Source organism: Amblyomma mixtum, chromosome 8, assembly GCF_055824585.1.
Source record: "Amblyomma mixtum isolate Tamu chromosome 8, ASM5582458v1, whole genome shotgun sequence".
Lineage (NCBI taxonomy): Eukaryota > Metazoa > Arthropoda > Arachnida > Ixodida > Ixodidae > Amblyomma > Amblyomma mixtum.
In genome coordinates this window covers 121,493,870-121,517,693 of record NC_143019.1, presented here as the reverse complement: position 1 = coordinate 121,517,693, position 23,824 = coordinate 121,493,870, and the positions used below count along the sequence as shown (strand labels likewise).

The 23,824-nt window shown below is 43.5% G+C and overlaps 1 protein-coding gene across 1 annotated transcript in view; it reads right to left on the bottom strand.

Annotated features, from left to right (window-relative positions):
• LOC149334160 (medium-chain acyl-CoA ligase ACSF2, mitochondrial-like) overlaps nt 1–16,008 on the bottom strand; it is a 39,808-nt gene extending 23,800 nt beyond the window's left edge. Inside the window, exons 1-6 of the mRNA XM_089555039.1 lie at nt 15,522–16,008; nt 11,423–11,603; nt 9,009–9,137; nt 5,550–5,603; nt 2,490–2,608; nt 1,604–1,651 (exon numbers count right to left, since the gene is read on the bottom strand). Coding sequence (XP_089411165.1) covers nt 1,604–1,651; nt 2,490–2,608; nt 5,550–5,603; nt 9,009–9,137; nt 11,423–11,603; nt 15,522–15,622 — 632 coding nt within the window. The 5' untranslated portion in view covers nt 15,623–16,008. The remainder of the gene's footprint in view (nt 1–1,603; nt 1,652–2,489; nt 2,609–5,549; nt 5,604–9,008; nt 9,138–11,422; nt 11,604–15,521) is intronic.
• Between the last annotated feature and the right edge of the window lie 7,816 nt (nt 16,009–23,824).

The window sequence follows — 23,824 nt, the reverse complement described above, 5'->3', positions numbered from 1 at the left end:
TTTGCGTTACTAGGGCTTAGTGTACCCTAGATGCTCTATTAAGTCTTCAGAAAACACTGTCCTCGGCAGGGTACACAGCGTGAATTGCGATTTCTCTCTGACATTGCACATTGCAACCTTCATTCCTATTATTGCAGTCCAGACATTCCAAATGGTAAATCAGCGCAAGTTAACTTTTGGAATGTGAACATACATGACATCTAAGTGAAAGCAAACGTAGTACCGACTGCGCTCAAAATACCCACACAGCGCGGCTTCCTTTGGAGTCGTACAGTGGGGCATTTATTGCATCCCCAAGCTCTAAATTTCGGTAATGTAAGAAAAACCCTAGTGTCTCATTTTCAAGATTCTGCAAACTTTAGGGAAACCGTGAAGTTTCGCGCTATATAACTGCGAAGCAAACCATGGTTCCTGGTAACTTGTGGATAAGAGGACGCGTGATATCCAAGGGCAGACAGGGAGAAAAATGGAAGCCTAAATTCATCGTAGTCTGGAGAAAGTGATAGCAAAGAAGTTTCAGAAGCTCTTGTTTGTTCAACACAACTATTACCATTGTTCCATGTTCTGATGCGTCTTGCTTACAGATATGAAATAAGGCGTCACCTGCGTGCTTTAGATATCTCATGAAAATGCAAGTACATCGCAGAAACAACCTTATCTGGAGGCAGGTGCATCTTTTACTGATTGCCTGCTGTTGTTTAGTAATCTGAGTGTGAGACGTTACTAAAGTAATTCCGCTGAGACAACCTATTGCCAAGGCCGTACCAAGCGTACCAAAGGCATGACCATTTGTGCAGATATAGCTTCTTCGAACGCACAAATAAGGAAAATAGTAGGACAGAAACTATCGAACCGATTTCATACAAAACACACTATGTTTTACCATTGCACTTCAAGTGATGCCTAATGGCCGAAGCGGTAGAGAGTGATGACAGAGCAATTTCTTCGCTTAGTAAGCATGACGCTGGTTTTCCGGCTGTCATTGAAAAGCGGGCTCAAAAACCCACCCAGTAAAGTCTGCGTCACGCGGTGATAAAAGTGTACAGCTCAGGCTGGCAGCACAAGGGCATTGTGCATGATTCAGGCAAAATGATTATATAAATGGGGTCTGCACCCCGAAAGACAGAAAAACCGAAAACGTGCGTACTGTCTGCTTACTACGCATCGCATGCGCAGCGGTCACCTCGGACAGCCGCGCTGTATTGCATAGCGAAACACGTGCCTGACAGTGACAATTTACAATGCAATACTTTATATAAAAATGCCGCTTCTTTGATTCATGCAAGAAAACTCTCCATTGTCCGCGTTTTAATTCAGCCAGTTCACAACGACCATTGCGTTATACAATTTTTCATGCTTGATAGAATAACGATGGCATGGAAATAGAAAGACATAGCTCTGGCCGAACAGAAATCGCAAAACACACCAACTTGTTCTTTGATTTAAAAGGTGTAGCTCCATAAGCAGGTGAGAAGTGTGTGTGGATGAACTTGTTTCGAATTACGCTGTTAGAAAATCAGAATCACGTGTGTATTTTGTCTGCCATTTTTCATTTAATTTTATCTAAAGTGACGCGGTATTTTTTTAGCGTGATGATACTCACGGAAGCTTTTGGTTGCCATCAGCAATGACGGTCTTTAGGTACGGATATCTGAAAAAGACGGAAGCGTTGTCGTGCCATAGTAATGCTTAGCAAGTCAATGAAATCAAGTACTCAAAGCAATAACACACTGTGCAAGAAAATCTCATAACGCACACTTTGTTTCGGCTTCACTAATTAAGAAGAGGCTCGTGGGTAACTAGCGTTCTGAACCAAATGAGGCGCTGCTCTAACACTCCGGTAGTAAAGACAATGTTTACGTTTGGTGACCTCTCCATTTTACATATCATATAAATGACAAGCAGGTCATCAACTCTAAAATAGGTCTGACTCTAAGATAATGAATATTTTTAATTATTAACGCCTCTTGAGGTAGATCTGAACCCTGTAGTGCAATGTGGCCTTCTCTTGAACTAGATCAGGCATAAAGCCGTAATGGAAACTATCACTTTTCGTTTTGCACCCTCCCGGTTACAATTCCAGTTGTTGCAAATAAATAATCTAAACCTGTATGACGTACAAATGTTCATTTTCTCTTGTAATTTTATTGGCCTGAATGCAAATGTCCAGCGGTCAGTGTAGCCAACACTGAGATCCTACTGAATGAGTAGAAATGCGTTTTCGCCGATGGTAATCAATCCATTATACTTAACATTGCGTGGGCACTTCTGAGCTCCTTCACTGACTCTTCCTTTAGGCTTTCTTTCAGGATGAGAGCATCTATTTAAACCACTGTAGCAAACAAGCAGCCCACATTGATACGAAACGGGTGTTCGTCGTTGCCTTCTTATTATTGCACAACAGTTCAGGGTGCAGTAGGTGATAGTTCTAAATCTCTGCTAAACCAATGAACACACTTACTCAGCTAGGGTGCAGTTTAATTACTTACTTTGCAGAGTTCAGCTGTCCAGGCTTAGAATGACGGAGCTCCGGTATTAGTGAACAGAGCATTTTATAGTAGTCGAACACCTTGAATGGCTCGGCGATGAAGATGCCCTTGAAGCCTACCTGATATTTTAAGGAAAAAAAAATTTAAAACCAAGAATACCAGCCCAACAACCAAAGTACACAACTGCCTATTGAACATTGAGGAATTGTTCAAAAGGGTGACCGAGTGGCAAGCAGGATAACGAAAAAATTATAGTATAGGTATTAACCCAGCATATAGTGTGGTTTGATGTCAGATACACCAGCACACAAGCCACACCTGATACACACCACATTAGCAGCCGCTGTCAAACAACAAATGTGTAGACGGCCACTAGCTGTGATGCCCCTTAAGTAATTTATTTATTTATTTATTCAAAATACCCCCAGAGGCCCTCATTTTAGGGTATTACATGGGGGCGGTGGGGGGGGGGGGGAGTACAAAGCATTGGTTCAAAGTTAAAATAATGCTCTAAAATAAAATAGAAATCACAAATATTATTCAGAAATAGGCACACACAAAAAGAGACGCAACAATGCACATGGTAGCAAAATTTTAGGAATAAATAACATCACCGCAAGAAAAAGACGACACCGGAAAAAGTGCGCTGAAGTACATATCAGAAATATAAAATAAAAAGAAGACAAGGCGGAAGAAAGCACGTTGAAAAAAAAAACCTTTTTAGTGGTTGAAACATGAGTGAATAAGGTGTTGGAACTTATTTAGGTCAGATTCTGTGGCAATGTTTGATGGCAAAGCGTTCCATTCGGTTATTGTGCGGGGTAAGAAATTATAAGCATAATGGGACGACTGGCAGTTGATGCGTTTAACTTTGTAAGGATGATCGCGACGTGGAAAGATAACTGGTGGTGGCTGAAAGGATTCACCATGAAGAGAAGGATGGTGATAAACCTTATGGAAAAGTGATAGACGAGAAATTTTATGGCGCAGTGCTAAGTTTTTTAACTCGCTTTAGTCTTCAATGAGGTTACGCTGGTATAACATGAATAATTAGAAAAGATGAATCGCGCAGTACGGCTTCGTAGGGCTTCCATGTTCCTGATGATATAATTCAGATGAGAATCCCAAATGGCAGGCGCGTATTCGAGTTTCGGACGGATTAATGTGGTGTATGCTAGTGTGCAAGTCAGTGCCTCCGCCTGTGGTCATAGACGATCTAGATCGAGTGTAGGCAGTTTTGATACGTCGAATTCTAACCAGCACTTGCCAACTACAGCATGATTTTATGCTGAAGTGACTAAGTAAGATCGGACGAGTGTTCACACTACGGTTTAAGAGGGTCCCTCGATCATTTAATTTGTGAACGCGCAAATTCTCTTACCAGGGCCCTAAATACCGATTCTAAGGACTCCTGGGAGACCCTGTTGCGTAGTTCAGATTCTCAGCTCTAGCTCCGCTTCGTCCGACTGGTTGAAGAGGCCGTCGGGACACAAGACCTCCCGGCCAGCTTCTAAAGTGGTGCCTCCTGCCTCCGCGGCCGAGTGCCGACGGGGGTAAGAAAATGATTTGTTGGACAATAAAATTTCATTTCTCCTCCTCCTGACCTCACGGAGCGGTGTCCACTGAGATATATGCGAGATACTGCGTCATTAACTTTCCTCAAAAGCAATTCCCATTTCCCTTAGGATCCCCCCTCGCTTGTGATTGGGTCGACAAAAAACCTACCTACGCGAACCCTCCCCTCCATGGATTTTAATCTGGAAGATCACAAACTTGCTGGACATTATAACTCCACGTTATCTGCTCACAAACTTTGTCTTAGTTTCGATTTTCGCTGGTTAAATATTTTGTTTATTTAAAACAACACGCATTTCATTTTCGGCAGCCTCCGAAAAATAAGATTTCCTCAAGCAGTCAGTTTAACTGAAATTTGGACCAAGCATTCTTCACATACCGTCCCTTGCTAACGTTTCGATAAGCGAACTTGTCTTGCCCAGACTATTACAAGTCCCCTCGCGGAAACGTTGGATAAGCACTGTGAGGCTGCCCTCGCTCAATATTACTATTACTAAAGTTATCGCGCCTTAATATTCATCTATGTGTTCTGAACTGGATTCGAGGGTTTTTATCCAACCGTCAGCAGTTCGTATATGCCAATTCACACACTTCATCCCTAACACCTGTGCTCTCAGGGGTACCGCAAGGAACGGTACTCGGGCCCCTCCTTTTCTTGATATATATTAATGACCTACCGTGTAACATTTCTTCTCATATCCGACTCTTTGCCGATGACTGTGTCGTTTACCGAGGAATTACTAACTCCACCGACCATTTAGCATTACAAACTGACCTTATTCGCATACAGGACTGGTGTAAAACATGGCTCATGTCATTAAATATTTCTAAAACCGTGTTAATGTCCATCCACCGTCGTCGTAATTACGTAGTGCCTAATTATAATATTAATAACCTGCAGATTGGAACATCCGAATCATTCAAATATCTTGGTGTGCATATCTCTCGTGACCTAACTTGGAGCTGTCATATTAACCCCATAATAAATTCTGCTAATTGTCCTCTAGGTTATTTACGCCGTAACCTTTCACTCGCTCCTCCCCCTATTAAACAGCTTGCTTTTAAAACCTTTGTGCGACCCAAGCTCGAGTATGCTAACGCTATTTTTGATCCGCACCACAATAATCTTACTAACGCCCTCGAATTGGTTCAGAACCGCGCAGATACCGTCCACTCCCTCATGTAATGTCTCAACCGATACCTTTGAGGAAATAAATAAATAAGTCGTCCAGATTATACTTTTATTGTAATGTACAATTTGTAGGTATAGGCTGTACTGCTGAAAGGCACGAAAACACAAGTTGCGGGCTTGTGGGGTGGATAATGATTAAGCCGTGACCCTAAGAAAAGCTTGATATAAAACTTTATCTATTGATTCCCTTAAGTGATTTCATAAGAAGGAGCATAGAAACAAGGAAGCCGAACATGCAGAGGAAAGGTGCAAACACAGAGAGTAACCATAAACGCATCAAATATTTGACTCACAGTAGTAAGGCATTTTTCAAACTCTGCAGCCGTCAAAGCGAAGTGGACACTGGCCTGAAAAAAAAAAGAAGAAAAAATATTTTCCTACTCAGACCATCTGTTTCTGGTGACGTTAGAGAATTTCTTTTAGCGAAGCTATAATTGTAATCTCACCAAAGTGTTTTGTATAAGCAGACCGCGGAGCGCAAGTACAGGCGTCACAAGGAAAGTATCAGAGCAGAACGGAGCGGCGCAATATCTACACATGGCCGCGTGTTTACTTGTGCTCTTTTTTAAGTAGCGTGTTTTGCCGGTCTTTGCCAGCTCGCTCCCCTATCACTGTGTTCATAAGTAGATGGCATTATCTTTCAACTGGCTGATAGGCTAGGCTATTTGTAAAGATCCGATCTCACAAACGGCCGCCGCTTTGGCGCCTTCCAGGGCTTTTCATGTACACTCACACGCAAGCCAAGAACGAACCGCCGCGGTCGCTCAGTGGTTATGGCGCTCGGCTCGAAAGACGCAGGTTTGATTCCGGCCGTGGCGGTCGAATTTCGATGGAGGCGGAATTCTAGAGGCCCGTGTACTGTACGATGTCAGTGCACGTTAAAGAACCACACGCGGTCGAAGTTTCAGGAGCCCTTCACTACGGCGTCCCTCATAGCCTTAGTCTCTTCTGGATGTCAAACCCCATAAACCAAACGAAACCAAACCAAACCATTCCGAGAACGTTCTCAGTAATACAAAAATATAGATTGGCGACAAACTCGGCCATTATGATCACAAGTGTTCGTTGCACAACTCTCTAACGCCTTACTGAACTGCGTTTAAATGCACAAATTTGCCCACATTATCAGATAATTATGTTGTCACGTAAATACAAATGAGAGGGCGGCTGGAAGAAAGGCTGCTCGTGGACAGAACGGCCAATCCACAGTCCCTGCTTAGTTTAATATGGCAGGACAAACAAATCGCAGTGGAATATATTATTGGATACGCAAAAAATGGCACAAAAAACTTGCTATGTCCAGTCATATTGTGATAGAAAGAGGGAACTTGTGGAGGCTTTTAAAGTAACTTAAAATTACTGCGACAAAAAACAAATCTTAGGAAGCATAAGAGGGTTCTCACACAGCTTCCACCCTCGCCGTTCGATGATGTGACGTTTTACGTCACATCAGCAGTAACTCAGGACGTGCTACGTCCGCCGCTTAAGAACGTGGGTGGCGCTGGTGAACAGGTTATTTGTAAAACATAAATACCCCGAAAGCAGAAGGTTTGACAGCCGTCGCCGTAGATCAGCGGTAGAGCACCGGACGCTTAATTCGGAGGCCGTAGGTTCGGATCCCACCGGCGGCATGTGGTTGTTTTTTCTTCTGCTTTTCTAATCAATTACCTTTAAGCGATAACATATTCAGTAATATTCCAAATCGATCAACAGCACAAAATAAATAAATTAAGTAAAAATCCCCTGTGCCCCTTGGTTTCTGTGGCTGTTGGCTTCTCTCAAATCTCAGATTAGTAAGGAATGAGAATATTTCGGAAAGATTCTAAATACAGTTGTGTACAGCAGGAGGTGAAGATTACAGCGTGAAATAAATATCAATGAAAGGTTTTCGAATCGGAATAGAGGGCACAGTCTATCGTAAACACTTGAGTTAGGAACCAGGGTTTTAACGAGATCAGCTTAAGTTTGGAACCAGATTTTTTTTACCCTTGCATTTATGTTTCGGGGTACACTTTTATTAATTGTTCCGCGGGAACAAACTTCAGTTGGAAGTCAGCGCTCGTCCTTGTGTGTCTCGCTTAGTGCCAGTTTCAAATCGCGCTGTTTCTTATCAATGAATTACCAACTCACCCAAGCTTCTGTTTTAGCGTCTTAAAGAATTCGGGGTAAAGTGCAAGGGTCCATTTGCATTTGATCGGATATTTTTGTTTTTGCAGTAACGTCAACAAGTATTGGCTACTATTTTGTACGCAAGATTCGGTCAAAATGCGGTTTTTCATAAAATACGCACACCATACCAACGTTTCAAAGATAATTTGTACAATGAAGCAAGGTACTATTCCTGGGACTCTATTCTATATATCTCCATTTGAAAAGGACACGATTTTCCATTTCATTTTGAGTGACATGAGCGCGACGGCAGTATCTTATGAAAAGAGCAAGCGGTCAATGATAGAAATCACACAGTAGCGAGTAGTCACTTCAAGGACAGCCTTCGTTACTCGCCGCTCGTACTGGTTAACCATTGGCTGTAATATGCAGCAAATGACGACGTGTAGTCATCTGCGAGATAATCATCAGGTCGTTTCAAGCTGCCGCTCGAATCTCGCAGCTGTGTCATCGAACAACAGCGACCGATGCCAGAGCACCAAATTAATACGAACTGGAAAATGGCAATGGCTGCTCAATTAGTACGGCCCATGGTGGTTCTTCTACGAGATCTGAAATGCTATGCTTTCTAATATTTGTCATTTACAGCCCAGTTCGAGACACTAAAAGCTCAACTTTTTGTTATCGTTATGCAGAAATAGTCAGCAAATAAAACAAAAAAAAATATTGTTTCTGGTTGCTATTAGTTACCACTCTATCGCACGCTCGCTATCTACATGCCCATGGTTTGTACATTTGTTCTATACATGATTGTTCCTTCTGGATGCGAGCTGCAGAAGTATTCGGTACAAAAGGGACCAACTAAAAGAAAATTGTTCTGACAGCAGGCATTTGATTTCATTTTTTTTTGCATTTCAAGAAAATGGTGAAAACTGAGGAAAAAGCTGCATAAAGCAGCTTGGAAGGCCCTCACTCCCAGTACAATGGCAGCAGCAGAGGAAACACATGCACATTTTCTTATAACACTGTTAAAAGATAAAACGAGTCAGCTTAATAAGTTAAACAACCCGATAAATTTAACAAAAACATGATAAGTTTGATAAACTTGATAAACTTGAATAACATAGATTTCCTTGCGGCATTATGAAAGGACGCCACACTTTAGATATTGTAAGTGCTTAGAGATGTATGCAGTTGTTAATAATTCAACAGAAATAAAACCATTCAGCGGTTACGGTAATCGCAACTTTCATGCGGTTTCCGCGTTATGCCGTCGTCAACTACTCCTTTCGAACGCGCCCTCTGGACTAGAAATCTCTTTTAACCTGATTGTTATTAAACATATCGGAGGTTCCCAACTCTCCTAATATCGCTTTTGACCGGACAATGCACGGCCCTTTATCTAATGTGTTCACGGAACAATCAACAAAGCTACTTGAATGGCTTTGCTTATCGTTTATCAGCGCTAATCGCATTCGACCGCAAAGGTAACTGCAAAATCGAACGCCCCAGTGAGTTACACGTGCGAACTGTAGAGAGGAAAAGAGAGAATAGGGCGAGATATTTCAGTATTCTTGACCACTTTTGCGTTTCAACCAAGTAGTTGCCTCCACAAGACGTTGAAAAGATTGAGAAAAACTCACGGAGATGATTCCAACTTTGGCCATGGCTGCGGCGATCAGGACCCAGTTGAACGTATTTGGGGACCAGATGACCAGAGTGTCACCTTTGGAAAACCCAAGTGAGAGCAGGCCTCGCGCTAGCTGATCAACCTTTGGTTATGCAGAATAGGAAAAGAGGAGAAAAGGCATTGAATTTTACAAATACATAAATGTTTCTAGGCAGAAAACCTCCCATCAGCTTCCCACCCTTCTCTCTCAAAAGTAAGTGTGCTCAGTCTTAGTGAAATGGGGACAAAATTCTTATTTCAGCCTCTCTGAACAAAACAATACAGCGGCAGAACTGATTACGCTTTAGTGCGGTGATATATGTCGCGCCAAAAATTTCATAGAAAAGAGGGGCTCTGCAAGTTCTCTTCCCCCGGTGAAACATTTGCTGAAAGAAGTCGTGTTGTGTTCATTTACTGGTCGGAAGCTTATCTTTTTTTTTATTATTTTAACACTGTAATCATGAGCGGCATCCGCACCTCCGTGGACGTGAAATGCAACAGACGCCCGTGTGCTGTGTGATTTCAGTAAAAATTATAGATTCCCAGGTGGTCGAAATTAATTCGGAGACCCGCATTACAGTGGCGCTCGTATCACATGTGCTGTCTGGGGCTTTTTAACACTATTTGGTATATTATCTTAGATATCTTCTCGAACTATATCTTTTGCCAGCTTGTCTACAAAGTAAACAACCATTTTAGAAACAGCTCTTTTGCTTCGATTTAGGCGGAACATTTTGCAGCAAGAATGGTAAGTAGTACACCAACATTTGAAACGAACTCATTTTATTCCGTTTTTCATGCATGCATAACCACTCGCTGTGCACACAGAAACGGAGAGAAAGGTCAGTTATATCAGCATATTTTGAGGCTACTTGTCAAGCTGGTATAGTGTTCAATTAAGAAGGCAGTTGCTGTTTAGAAGACATCTCAGCCTTGCCGGAAGGATACACAAGCCACTTTTTCCGCTTTCATGCAATTCTAGTAGCTGCAAAAATTATTCCTATGGTCCTGGCACAATTTATTCCTTTTTTTCTTATTGCCCCGCAGCTCGCAGCACTGTAGTATTGATTCGAAACAACCAGCGCGAAAACAGACGGAGACAACTGCAGAAACACAGACGGCAGTACGGGCGGTAACAACTGTTAGTTAAGCGCCCGTCCTGTCGTCAGTGTTTCTTCTCTTGTCTCCGTCTGTTTTCGCGCTGGTCTTTTCGAATCACGTTCCACCAACTCGCCCAATCCGCAATATTTATTGAACTGTAGTATTGCTTGAGGAGGCGGGGAAATAATATGACAAATGCTGAAAAGTGGATATAGGATATTGGAATGAACCCTAACAAGGTAGGTGCACAGCAACAGGTGCACAACAGGTGTTTGTAGGCGCACAAACAAAACAAAATCAATGAAACGTAACATACCAAGCTCCAAGAAAAAGAAAACAGAAAATAGACGCACAAAAATAACGTTGAAGGAACCAGACAGGACATAAACCCGAAAAAAGTCGGAAAATGCGTGTTATTGATTCTAGCGCTGAATGCGGCGCCCCCTGCATACTACCAATGTGGCCAGGAATGCGGTCAGGATGCAACGATAGAATGCGGGAAGGATGAAGTGTTATTCCTGTAGCAATGGTTCTGGCAGTCAAGCGTGTAAAGCTGTGGAGGTTCCTGAAGAAGGAACAGGTTAAACTAGTGGCTCCTGTGAACTATATTATGGAAAATACGAAAAAAAGCAAGTGCGTATGACTAATATTTTCAAACACAACGCTGCATGCTGCATGAACTTCTGTAATACGCGGCGATAAAGCTTGCAGGACGGTTTTAAATAGATTCAAGGCCATATATTAGTAATATTGTTAGGGTGACCATATCATTCCAGCTGCTGGTGGATGAAAATTTCAAGTTTCAAGTTTACGCTGGAAGCACCACCGTGGAGCTTACAATCCTAATAGCCTGGCGCATGATGAGAACTGCATGAGCACCTCTTCTGCGCCGCAGCTTTTCAATAGAACCCGGTTAACTTATATATATTTTCCAGCTCTACATTTCTATCAAAGCAAGGACGCGCAAAATTTGAATTCCATTATCGAATATGGTCCATTTTTGAGGCTACTTTATTCATGAGTTAGACAATGGCCTTTTTCTTCTAACAAGCGTTAGTACAATACTTATTCGCAAGTGGAATTTGAAAAGAAGACTCGAATTGTTAATTCCTTTGTCGTATTTCTTTATTTATGTACGCTTTCGCTGTGATTTACTGCGTTCGTTTGATTTGATTACTAGCGCAATATTTCATTTAAACAAAGAACTGAACGACCGGAAAGATGGTACTCCTTCAAAAAGTTGTAGCGGACCAGTGTCAAGCACCAGGTGTAACCAAGCGCTCTCACCTGATCCTTGAAGTCGGCAAATGTGCAATGTTTTCCCTCCTGTACAAATGACCATCCAACGCGGTCTCCCCATTTCTCCGCTGCTGAGTCGACGTATGCACCCAGGGTCTTTGGCGAAAGAGCCTTTGAGCACGTCGCATTCCAGTAGCTGGAGCGGAGTTTTTGTTCGGCTGGGAAGGAACTGCGGAAGACGGAGACAATTTGACGCCACTTCTGAAAACTCAGTTGCCGGTGATATGAGGCTGAAACAATTACTTTTATTTACAGAATATCTGAGTCACCTCGGAGGCCTTATCACAGAAAATGCAACTGTAATGTAGTAATGGTTAACAATAATAAGCAACAAAGTCGCAAAACAGAGCTAATATTAAGGTCACACCAAACATTAGGTTCGCATTATAATGGGTAACAAAGATCAAAAACGGAAACAATAATACATCTCACAGGTATAGACGAGTATAAAAACCATTATTATCAAAGACAAACACATGCATCCGGCAACAAGTTCCACTCTTGCATTGTTTTGCGGAAAAAAAATTCAAAACTGTTGATTTTGCAGTTTTTGGTTCGCGCTTCTTTTCGCGGTCATCGTGCCGAGTCGACATGTAAGTTGACTCCGACAGAAAGTCGCGCTTATCAATGCCTGTTTGTTTAGAGAAGGAAGAAGAATTTGGGCCTGAATTTTTTTCTGCTGGCGCTTGAGATTTCCCAGCTCAGCAAGGAATTTATTTCGGTGTCGCTTTGAAAAGGGTTGTAATTATTGGAGACGAAGCGTGTAGTCTGCTTTAGGAGCTTTTCTATTGGTTGTACCAAATTGTTTTAATATGGGTCCCAAATAACACAGGCATAATCGATGATAGACCTGACGTGCAAAAAATCTTTCGCAAGCTGATCTAAAGGTTTTTTGGATGAGAAACATAATTTTAGTCGCCTTAGATATTTACTGGTGGATGTGTGCCTTCCATTTAAGTTTCTGCGGGAAATACTCACCAATGTGCTTCCATTATGACATTCGTTTTATTGTTATGTTTTCAACTTTGTATTGTGTCGGAGGCTTGAGCTTTTTATTTGGAAAAATAGACGCGATTACAGTTAGTCCCTGAGAGAACATGGATTTAAAATGCAGGTTCAGCATTACAACCTTTGCAACGTCTGTCTTTATAGTACCGCCATGCGATTTTATAGCCGGAATGGAAGTGTCGTCGGTTATGCTTCATTTCTTTTTTATATTTACTGAAAACTTTACGCTTTTGTTTCAGATCTAGCTGTGTTCATCCGGGCAAAAATATGAGCTTCGCTTTCTTGATTGATAGTTTAAGCATCCTGTTCGCATCTTTTAAACGTCGGCGGTTGAGTGAACTATTATATCAATTTTTGCGCGTACGTTAATATAACATACGCGCTTGCACTTTCCATATCAATCTACGCACTTCAGAATTAAGCCGCGGTTTATATTTTTCTTTTTCCTCAATAATTTTGTTCCGACATATTTCTCTAGCAGTTCTCAAAGATCGTTGCGAAAAGTGGATCATAATTGCTCTCCATCACTTCTTGGATGATAGACGCTGGAAGATTGGCAAGAATGATAGCGATTCTGGCCGGATGGTGCCAAAATTACCTTCCTCTTGTATGGATACCCGTCGTGCGTGTTTGAGACGTTTCGGAGCCACTTAACTATATTTAAGTTTGAAATGACCATGTCGTGGCAACGAGGGGTAGCGTTAATGTAGGTGAAACTGTGTGCTTCAGCCGGAGTTCAGGACAGCAGCTAGCTCACCTTTTCACTGTGGTGGGCCACTTATTCCCACAGAATAGGACTGACCAAGTAACGAAAATAATTGGCCAGTTTTTTTTACGCCTTGAATATCTTCTAATGCCAAACATGTGATGGTCGCAAGAAATACTCTTCACTTTGTGGGATATTCGCTTACGTTTTTAGCTGTGTCTGGTCAGAAAAATAATGCCAGATTCCACATTTTTCCTGCAGCATTTACCACATTTCTTTCAGCCAACTTATCTTACTGCAAAAAAAAAAACCCCTGTTTGTAGGGCGTGGAATTATTGACCGCAAGTCCAAACAAAACTGGGGCGCAAAATTGAACCGGATTACCTGGGTTCCAACCCGACCGCGGCGCCCGCGTTTCGATTGAGGCTAAACGCAAAACGCGCATGTGTGCTGTGCGATGTGACAGCGAGTTGAAGATCCCCAGTTGTTCGAAATTAATCCGTACACCTCCACTACGAGAACTCTTTTTTCCCTTCTTACACTGCCTCCTTTATCCCTTCCCTTACAGTGCGGTTCGGGTGTCCACCGAGATATGTGAGAGAGTTACTGCTCCACTTCCTTTCCTCAAAATCTAATTTTTCAAACGCCTTGACGATCAGTCATTTGAGACTATAGATTTTTGGAGATATAGACTCACGACGTTAATACGTAGGGCTCAGCGGACAGAGGTAGGAAGCGAGCACACCCCAGTGTCTGTTTTTTTTTAACGTAAAAGCGATTTCTGTTGATGTTTCCGTTTTTTTCTTACTTGAGAGCGTTCAGAATGCATGTCTGCAGTAGCGTCCAGCTGTGTTCTATCTTCGTTGCAAACGTTTGTTGCTTTCAACTTTTCTACAAATAGCGTTGGCTTTTCTGTGTTTAGGTGAACACAAGTGTACATTTTGGCTTTGACGTCGTATTTGTGTTTCCCGCCCTATATCAACAGCGTGCCCTTAATACGCGTGGCAGTGCCGCTAAGAACCACACGTAGGCACAGGCGTCTCGAGAGCATGAAAGAGTCATGCGAGTGTCGCTCAGCTAGTACAGTGGGGAATACGGGCAATGAAACACGACGAGCACATTGCTCCGCGGGGTTTACTGCCGCAGACGGCCACGCGGCGACAGAAGTTCACTGACCTCAAGATTACGATTCGGCTCAAGATGGTAAGGGCGTTTACTACGGCCTTGGCCCAATAATGAGTATAGGCGCCAGACGATGGCGGTGTTTACACTCGTCGCTTTGCGCTTCTGTGTCGCTATTACGAAGAGGGTATGTTTCGCAACTTCACAACATGATCAAGCACCCTTTCCGCGCTTCGCGAATGACGAAAGTGTTAAAATCCGCCCGACTTGAACAGCAGCGTGGCACGCAGCTTTTAAAGATGATATCTATGAAACCAGTGATCAGGGGATGCCTACACAATTTTGGATGCTTTCATCAAAGATACAAAGGAGACGATGAATTTAAAGCAGAAAGAAACAAAACATAAGCAGAGAAGAGAAATCAAAGATCGCTGAGCGCTGTGCTCGCTCATCGTAGAGCAGCATATAATTTTTCTTTTTTGTGCAAATTCGCAAAAAATGGATACCGTTGCTCCTTGCTGGACATTGCTGCGGTATTTTTTCGATACATCGCTCAAACTTTTGGACAGCGAAGCTGGTTGTCAGAAATGCACCTCGCTCTTACGAGTACAACCAAAATCACATTAACTGACCCTACTCCAACTGTTAATCCACTGCCAATGATTATTTTTTGTGACGCAAAGTTGGAGTAGTGGGTTGTACAGGCGTGGAGCAGTCGTGTTTCTGGCCAATTTGAGAGACTGAGTTCAATGGCATTAAACTTTTTGGATGAGCCTCATAGCTACTTCTCGTGTAGGGGGAAGAGAGGTAAAATAGGAGATATACGATGCTCTGCTGCATAGCGCAAACTCAATAACATATTTTCCCTAGAAGTGCACACCGTAATCAGAATTTTAACATCACGTGAAATCCACGTCCACTTTGGGAAGCTCTCAAGAATCGATGTGCTTGGTTGAAACATGAATAGTATGAAAACTACTTTGCCTTTCGCCCCGCCCTGTATACTACCCACGCTTGACAACAAGTAGTAGGCGTTGATCAGAACTATATGTTACTTTTCAACGAGAACATCGGATATACACAGAATCAAACTGAAAGCAAAGTTTACCCATTCCATTCCGTAATTTTATGTATAGAGCTTTACATATATAATGGCGTGCACAGCATTTCGCTGAAAGAAACCAGCAATGCGGGGTTAGTCCTTTCGGCCAACTATGCGCCCCGATCGCAACACAGCACGTCCGAACTCACCTGCTGAGTGCTCGGAAGAAGCACGGTGACCGAATATCCGCAGCCTGCAGGCACCGAGCGGCAGGGCGCTGAAGCAGAGATCCGATTCGCAACGACGCCATGCCTTGAGCTCGCCTCAAACGCACGCCTCACTGCATAGTAAGTTGCACGCCCACACGTGTGGGCTATATAAATGCCAGTGCCGAGGATATCTAGGAGGCGCCGCTGAGAAGAACCCTTATCGTTTGTTGCAGTAATGATACCGCGCCTACTATCTGCCGAGGCCGATTTAAGCAGATTCTGTTGTCGCACCGATCAGTCGGGCGAGAAAATCTAACGAGCGGAGTCGAAATCACGCCGTGACAGCCGCTGAGACGTCAACGAGAGTGAACGTAGTACACTTGTCCGCCGACCGACAACATCGGGGGAATCGGAGCACTTTCGTTTCTTCTTTCTGCCTCCTCTCCGCGAATGCCGTCACGTAGGCGCCGATCACGTGCTCGAAGCGCGGCAGCCGGAGTGTTTAGTGGTTGGATTCCGTCCAAGGTTCACAGACGGGGCGGGAAACGACGTTGCGCGGCGTCGCTGGGTAGCAGCGTCGCGATGTCGTTGCCGCGAGCCCGCCAGAAGTGCGGTCAACAGCTTCGCGGCAGTTGCCAACTGCGGGCAGCTCTCATTTTTCTGTTACTTTTCTTTTTCTGACTATGATAACACTGAGTGGAGTGTGTCAAGAGTTCTCCAACATTCTGTCACGCCGGAATGAAATAGAGTGTCGCGAAAGGTATTTGATCTGAGCTAAATTTTATAACAGGCCTAATACTAGTGAGCTTGCTTTAATTGGTTCTGATAAAGGTGGCCCGACATATCATAGACATCCTCCGCAATTTGATCAAAGGGTCGGAGGGAAAGTGTGAAGTAAAAGTATATGTTATCTTTTATATTTAGTTTTATTATAAGCGTGTTAACCCGTCAAAGGGAACAGTGAAGCGGAAAGGTACTTGTGGAGCGTATTAAGACTATTAATTGAATGCAGCGCTGGCAGACGAGGGACGAAGGAATGATGAGGCACACAGTGCGCTGAACTAACCACTTTAATACCAAAGGAGGGCGGTCCGCATCTTTTTATACAGTACCCAAGAAGCCAGTATTTGTAGGGCCCATGCGCAAATCAAGGCAAAAAGCAATAAAACCAGTAGATACAGGGTAAGCGCGCAGGCGCATATTGAACCCACACTACAGTGAAACAAAAACAAAACAAAAGAAACAGAAACAAAATGGGGATTGACGTCAGCCATGTATCAGGCGCGCCCCTGAGTACACAAGAACCAAAGAGCGGCAGTCGAAGGGTGAGGGGTAAAAGACCTTAAAAGAAATTACACGCGCCGGCAGTCCTGTGTGGCTTGGTGATGACAGAGAAACAAGAAAAACAATAAAATGCAAAAGGCAAGACTCGACAGACATTAAAATCTCGGAAGACGGCGTGAAGACATGCATAAGGAGAATGAAGCGAAAGGGCGGTTGGAATGGGGAAGAACTGACAACCTAAAAGCAAGTGATCAAAGCCGACCAGGAAACGCGGCCTTAAATCAGTCGATGCAAGCCAACAAAGAGCACGGCCAAAAAGGGGGGATGAGGGCTAACCATAAAATCGGCCTAAAAGAACAGTGGTGGCAAAAGCTAAGAGAGAGAAGAAAATTAGAATAGAAGTAGCGTCCTCAGATCTTTTAAAGGGAAGTGGCGAATGGGCTGGAATCTGACAAGGAGCCGCGTGATTAACCAAAGCGCAAGAAATGACAGTCACAGGGAAAAAAACGCCGACCCCTTATCCAACAATGCTACTGAGGGCGTACTGACACATACGTCTTGTTGCTTGGCGATGCGACCTGATTCAATTATCTCCCGAGTGAGTTGGTTGCTGCTTGTTACCAGAATTTTGGTTTCCTGATACATCGGAGGGCGCCGGCGACAAGGACTACAGACAAGAACGTGGACGGCTAAGTTGCTAGAATTAGAATTGGGTTCGAGCAGTCACTTATTAATACATCGGCCAGACTGGTCGATGTATTCTCTGCCACAAGACAAAGGGATTGAGTGCACAACTCCTGCGCTGCAACTTACGCAAGGATCAAGATGCCTAACAGAGAATTCGCGAACTTTTTCACCGGAACCGTTCACTCTCCTGCAGTATCTAGAGAGGCGGTGAGGGGCTGAAAAAACAACGTCCACTCCTACTTTTACTTCAGTCCTTTTGAGGCTGTGGGAAACCTGGTATACGTAGGGAATAATGGCGAGTTTCTTGTTGCGTTCCCTTGCATGCGACGGGGGACCTTGCAAACCTCGCTACACATTTTTGCCAAATACAAGGTTTTTGCAAACAAAACCCGACTTGCTCTCAGTTAATGACCTTTTCTTAATGAAAATTCGAACGAAACCATTAAATTCCTGCTTGCAAAACCAGGCCGGCTTCCTTGAGTTCTCCATAGATGTGAAAGACCTGTACCACTCGATTCCTCATAATGACCACATCCACTGTGTAAAGGATTGCATTTACCGTCATGGTGATAATGCTTTTCAGAATGCATGCGGTTTTTCTGTCGGTGGCTTTTAGAACTTCTTTCTACATACCTCAAATCCACCTTCACCAATTGGAATGGGTCTCTGTTTATCCAAAAACAAGGCAAATGCATAGGGTTGTGGTCGCCCTCATCCTGAGCGACCTGTACCTCGCTATGCATGACACAGCTTTAAATGATAAGCTTCAAGTATTGCCAGTTCTTAATATATTTAGATATGTGGACGATTACCTCCTCACATTCTTAGACTGTCAAAAGGATGTCTTTCTCCCTGAAGTTCACAAGGTGTTGGACCTTTTCAGTGAAACCGTGTCGCCCTTGGTTTTGACGCACTAGGTACCAGAAAATGGCTCCCTCCGCTTGCTCAAGTTACAACTGCTTTTTCGCCGCAACATGTCTGCTGGATGTTCCAGCCTAGAGGCAACAGGAGTGCTCTACCATACGACTCCACCCATTCGAAACTTGTCAAGCGAAACATAGTCCAGTCTGCTTTTAACAACGCGCTCACCAAGTCGTGTGAGCGCTGTCAGGAAACGAGTTTCAAAACCAGGTGCAGAGATTGCGTCAATCTCCAGATACCTGCCGCTGGTTCTAGCCTCGGTGGCTGAAAAAATGTTACAGAAAAGGCAGTGTAGAAATCCCCCTTCCGTCGCATGCAAGATAACTCAACAGCAAGACAGAAACTCGTCGTTATTCCCTACGTACACCACGTTTCCCACAACCTCAAAAGGGTTGGACGTTGTTTCTTCAGCCCCTTACCGCCTCTATAGACTCTGTAGGAGAGTGAAGGCTTCCGGTGAAAAAGTTCGCGAATGCTCTTTTATAGGCATCGTGATCCTTTCGTAATTGAAGCCCAGGAATTGTGCACTCAATCTGTTTGTCTTGCGGCAGAGAATACATCGGCCATACTGGTTGTATTAATACGAGACTGCTCGAACACAATTGTAATTCTGTAAACTTAGCCGTCCATGTTCAAGACTTGACCTTGTGGCCAGTGCCCTCCGATGTATAAGGAAACAAAAATTCTGGCAAAGAACAGCAGCCAACTCACTCGGGAGATAATTTTAATCAGGTCGCACCAACAAGCAACAAGACGTATCTCGGCTGCCTTAACTAGCAGCTTCGCGAGATAGTTGAGGCAGCCGAGATAGCAAAGCTTGGAGATGATTGTATCAGCAAACCATCTGTACTTTTGACAAAAAAAAAAGAACTGGGGCGGCTGGATGTACGATGATTCTCGTGGATGTGATGATATGTGTGGAAGAAGTCACGTGTCTGTGTCTCGTGTGGTTCGCAACAGTGTATAAGCTATGCATGCCTCAAAATAAACATGTTGATAGCGCTCGTTGTGCGTTCTTTTTCTATGTCTGTAATTTTCCGCTGTTACTTGAAGGTGTTTGTAGGTTCTTGCAAAGTGAGCAATGAATAAAAAGAAATCAAATAAATATCCACCACTGCGAGTTGTACCCGCTATGGCACGAACAGATTAGCTTCGCGGGCCGTTGAGCGAGATCACCGGGCCACTCCAGCGGCCGAACACGCCTCGTGTCAAAATGCAACACACTCTCGCGCAGTGCATTGCACGTCGTCGTCTTCGTCAACTAATACTGCTATGAAAGTAATATTTGCGCTTTCAGTTATGTGGCGGTAGCGACAGAAGGATGTGCGCTGCATACGCTGGCTTGGACAACATTGTAGCAGAAATACGGCATTCGAACAATAAGAGTTGCTGTTGACAACATTGCTGCAGAAAGGCTCCACTGGAGCATAAGCCGCCGTCGTGCATATTTTGTGCTTAGCAATGCTAAACCTCCAAGACTTTTTTGCTTAAACATTTGAAACAGTATCATGTGTGACATTCTTTTTGTGAGCAGCAGAGATGGCTAAGGGTTATGGTGCCAGGCTGCTGACCCGAAAGACGTGTCTGTGATCGAGACCGCGGCGATTGCATTTTGATGTAGGCGAAACGATTAAGACCCATGTACTGTACTGTGATAGAATCTGAGGTGGTCGAAATGTTCCGGACGCCTCCACTACGGCGTCCCTCATGGCCTGAATCGGTTTGGGACGTTAGAACCCCTAAAAGCAAAGCAAACCAAACCATTCCCGTTGGGGCCGCCGCGGTGGCTCAGCGGTTATGATGCTTGGCTGCTGACCCGAAAGACGCGGGTTCTATCCCGGCCGCGGCGGTTGAATTTCTTTGGAGGAGAAATTCTAGAGGCCCGTGTACTGTGCGATGTCAGTGCACGTTAAATAATCCCAGGTGGTCGAAATTTCCGGAGCCCTCCACTACGGAGTCTCTCATAGCCTTAGTCGCTTTGGGACGTTAAACCCCGTAAACCAAACCAAACCATTCCCTTTGCACCAAATTCTCGTTGGGCAATAATTACGTCCTTGGGGAATCAAAGCATTCGGTGTTCATTTCCTGCTAGTGTAGAGAACCGGTTTTTTTCAGCACACTGTAGCAGTGCTGAGCTCTTGCAGCAGATTAATACCCCTGTCAAGCACGCAGAAAAAAGTGCACTTACGAAGACTGTTACGTGCTCAAAGTGCACTCTAGCACAGCTAAACGAAGTAACATAAGTGCACTTGCCAAAGTGCGCACTCATGACGGAGTGCGTTCCCAGAACGCACTTTGAGGGCTGAGTGCGTAGCCTCGCCAGCTGCGACTTCAAAGGCACAGTATGTAGAGTGCATAAAAAGTGCTTACAGCTTTATTTTACATGCTGTAACATTGTTTTTAGAAAAAAATTGTTGGTATCGCTACAAGTCAAGCGATAAAACAAAGGAACGAAATCAGGTGCAACACCGCTGCCCGCCGCCATCTTGTTTGTTGCCGCCATTCTGGATAGTCTTTGCTGGCCCTGGCTTTTCTTCTATTCCAGTCTTTTTTTTAATCGAAAAAGCTGTTGAACCTCTTTTTGTTTGCGCTATCACGTTAAGCAATGACTTATTATAAGTCCTGTTTCTTTACCCTCGACCTCTTCAGAAATTCCGCTCATTTTCTGACGCCATTTTTTTTTACTACGAGTGTACTTTGCTTTCACTTTTAGCACCGCGTAGCCCAAAGTGTCACTCGGGATGCCGAAGCACACTCCCCGTAAGTGCACTTATCTTGTGCGCTTGACAGGGGTATTAGTCTCTTTGAACGAGAGTGCACAGGTTCTTTTACAGAATACAGCGGAATTGTCTAGAAGAAACTTCTTAGCCTTCGTGTACCATATTTAGATCCGCCGTTTATCTGAAAACTGCGACGTTCATTTTTTTTAAATCAGGCATTCCAGAGGCTGTTTTATTGCTACATGCTTTATCTACGATTTTTAGGTTATGCTCGTCCAATAATTAAGATCTCTGCAACCACGGAGGTAGTGTTAGGCTTCAATGGTTATTTGACGGACTGATGACTCCTTCGCAAGCTCAAGATCTGAAAAGCATGCCTTTCTGGCATGTTGTCATTTATTTATTTATTTATTTAACAATACTGTTAACCCTCGTGTGAGGGTCCTTACAGAGAGGGTATAAAAATTTCATAGAAAAACAGCAGTATTCACAAGCATTGAATACATCAGCATGAAACGGTACATCATTCAGTCAAGCATCAAATTGCACTTTCAAGCAGGTGGTTATCCAGAGATCGTTCGAATTCATGCACTTAAAGGCTTAAAATTCTGATCACTTCAATGTCGGAAAGAGTCGCCCATTTACACAAGCATTTCTCAAGCAGGAATAAATTCGGAGTTTTTACATTGAAATTTTGTTTCATAAACAAAATATTAATGTATCATGTACCAAGGGCCAAAACGGCATTTTTGTCCACCCGTTACGCGTCCTGGTCAGGAAAAGTAGAATGAGCCATTATAATTCTTCAGTTCTATTTCGCGGCCAATATTTCGTATGGATACAAAGTGTTACATTCCGGTATTCCTGTCATGGTTGTCTGAGCGGTGGCTCAGAACTAGGGTCAGATAACCCTGGTTCAGAACGTAAAAAGAACTGAGCAGAGGACGTTAAAACAACACAAAATGAAGAGTCGGTTGGAAGCTGTGGTGTACTCGCATAAACATCCCCGTATCTTAAGAAGTTCACGAGCAGATATTAAGAACAACAACTGTTTAATAAACAAACCGGTCGCATTTGTTTCGGTATCTTCTCGCTTGTAGGACGTACGACGCTGGGGTGGTATGTAAACTTTCGCCGTACTGTGAAAACATTAACTAGGTTACTCTGGTAGGTGTGCACACCCGTATGTCGGCGAACACGGCCTAAACATTATAAACAATGCCGGCGCGTATACAGCGTCACACGCCCACTCTTGACATTGTGTGGGATAGTATTGGCGATCGCGGAGCGTTGGTCAGTGCTGAAACGAAGCCACCCCGCTTGTCATTGGAAGCATTTAAAATCGCCTTGAAATGGGCAGAGTGCGTTAGTGAAAGCTGCACTTTCATGCTTTACAGAAGAGTGCGATCATCATGAGCTTGGTGTCAATAATAGTGTTATCGTGATCAGTTCTTTTCGAAATTTTTCACTACTATGTTTCTTAATTAATCCCTTCTTTCTCCGTTACACTAAGGCGCATGTCAGCGCATGTTCTTCCGGATATTTCTGTACTTCATTGTTGTACATTCAGCTCAGTGCCAAGTGCCTTGATCTTCGCTATAATCGTTTCATGCCTCTATGGTGTGGTGTGGTATGTGGGATTTGCGCTGTCAGAGATGCTAGAGAGAGGGCTCCCGTATAATTAAGCCACCTTAACATGCAGTGACATCAAGCACCGCACCTGCCTTTTTTGAATTTCCCTTTCATCGGAATGGCTCCTTTTAGACTAGTTCATTGTTATGACCGTTCTTAAACAGGATGTTCATTTAACATCACCAAATGTCTTACGATTCGCAGTTTTCACTATGGGACCCGTATACAATTCTTTAAATATAACCTTAATCGGACTTTAATTGCACGTGATCCAGCCATGGGTAAGCTCTATTACTTCATGGCTCGGGCGTTATGTCATTACTTGACTGTGATCCAAAATAATCGGACAACTTCAGTTGTAAGTGCCATCAGTCATTCAGGTTTGTTGTCAACTTGAAATGTAATCCAAGCATTTATGGATGTAGCGTGTTTTCTGCTCGGGCGTATATGCCGTTCGTGCCGACCTGATGTTGGCAGAAAATTGAAAAACTACTTTCCAGTGCACATCAGCGTACAGTACAATATTACTTCTGGGTTTATTTGAGGCAGTTTTCTTTTTAACATGGTGTAATAATTCCCAGCAGTGATCGTGTGAGACTATTCATACTCGGTGTAGTATGTGATATCGTGCGAAAACTACAGTGTGGTTGACAGTAGTTTGTTTATATGCACCTCACGTAAACCTGTATAACAGAAAATACGCGGTTTTGTAGCCGTAGAAGTTGATTCTTGAGTGGTAAGAGCTAATGCAGTACTTCAAAATGAAGCGAATGCTGATAGCTGCAGATGAACAATATGCATCCTATTTATGGTCGATTTTATAATCGCCAGTTATAATAGCGTGGACATTACACGTATTATCAGCGGAAGTAAATAGGCTTTCCGTTTTGTCCAGAGACAAGGTAATCCTGAGTTTGGTCGTCTGTAAATTACCCCAATTATTGCAGCCAAAACAGTGTAAAAAAATCAGATTCACTCAAAGACTTATCGTTCGCCGTATTTTCTTATATTCATTTGAATATTTGAAGTAATTATGAAAGCTCCATCTAAGCTCGATGC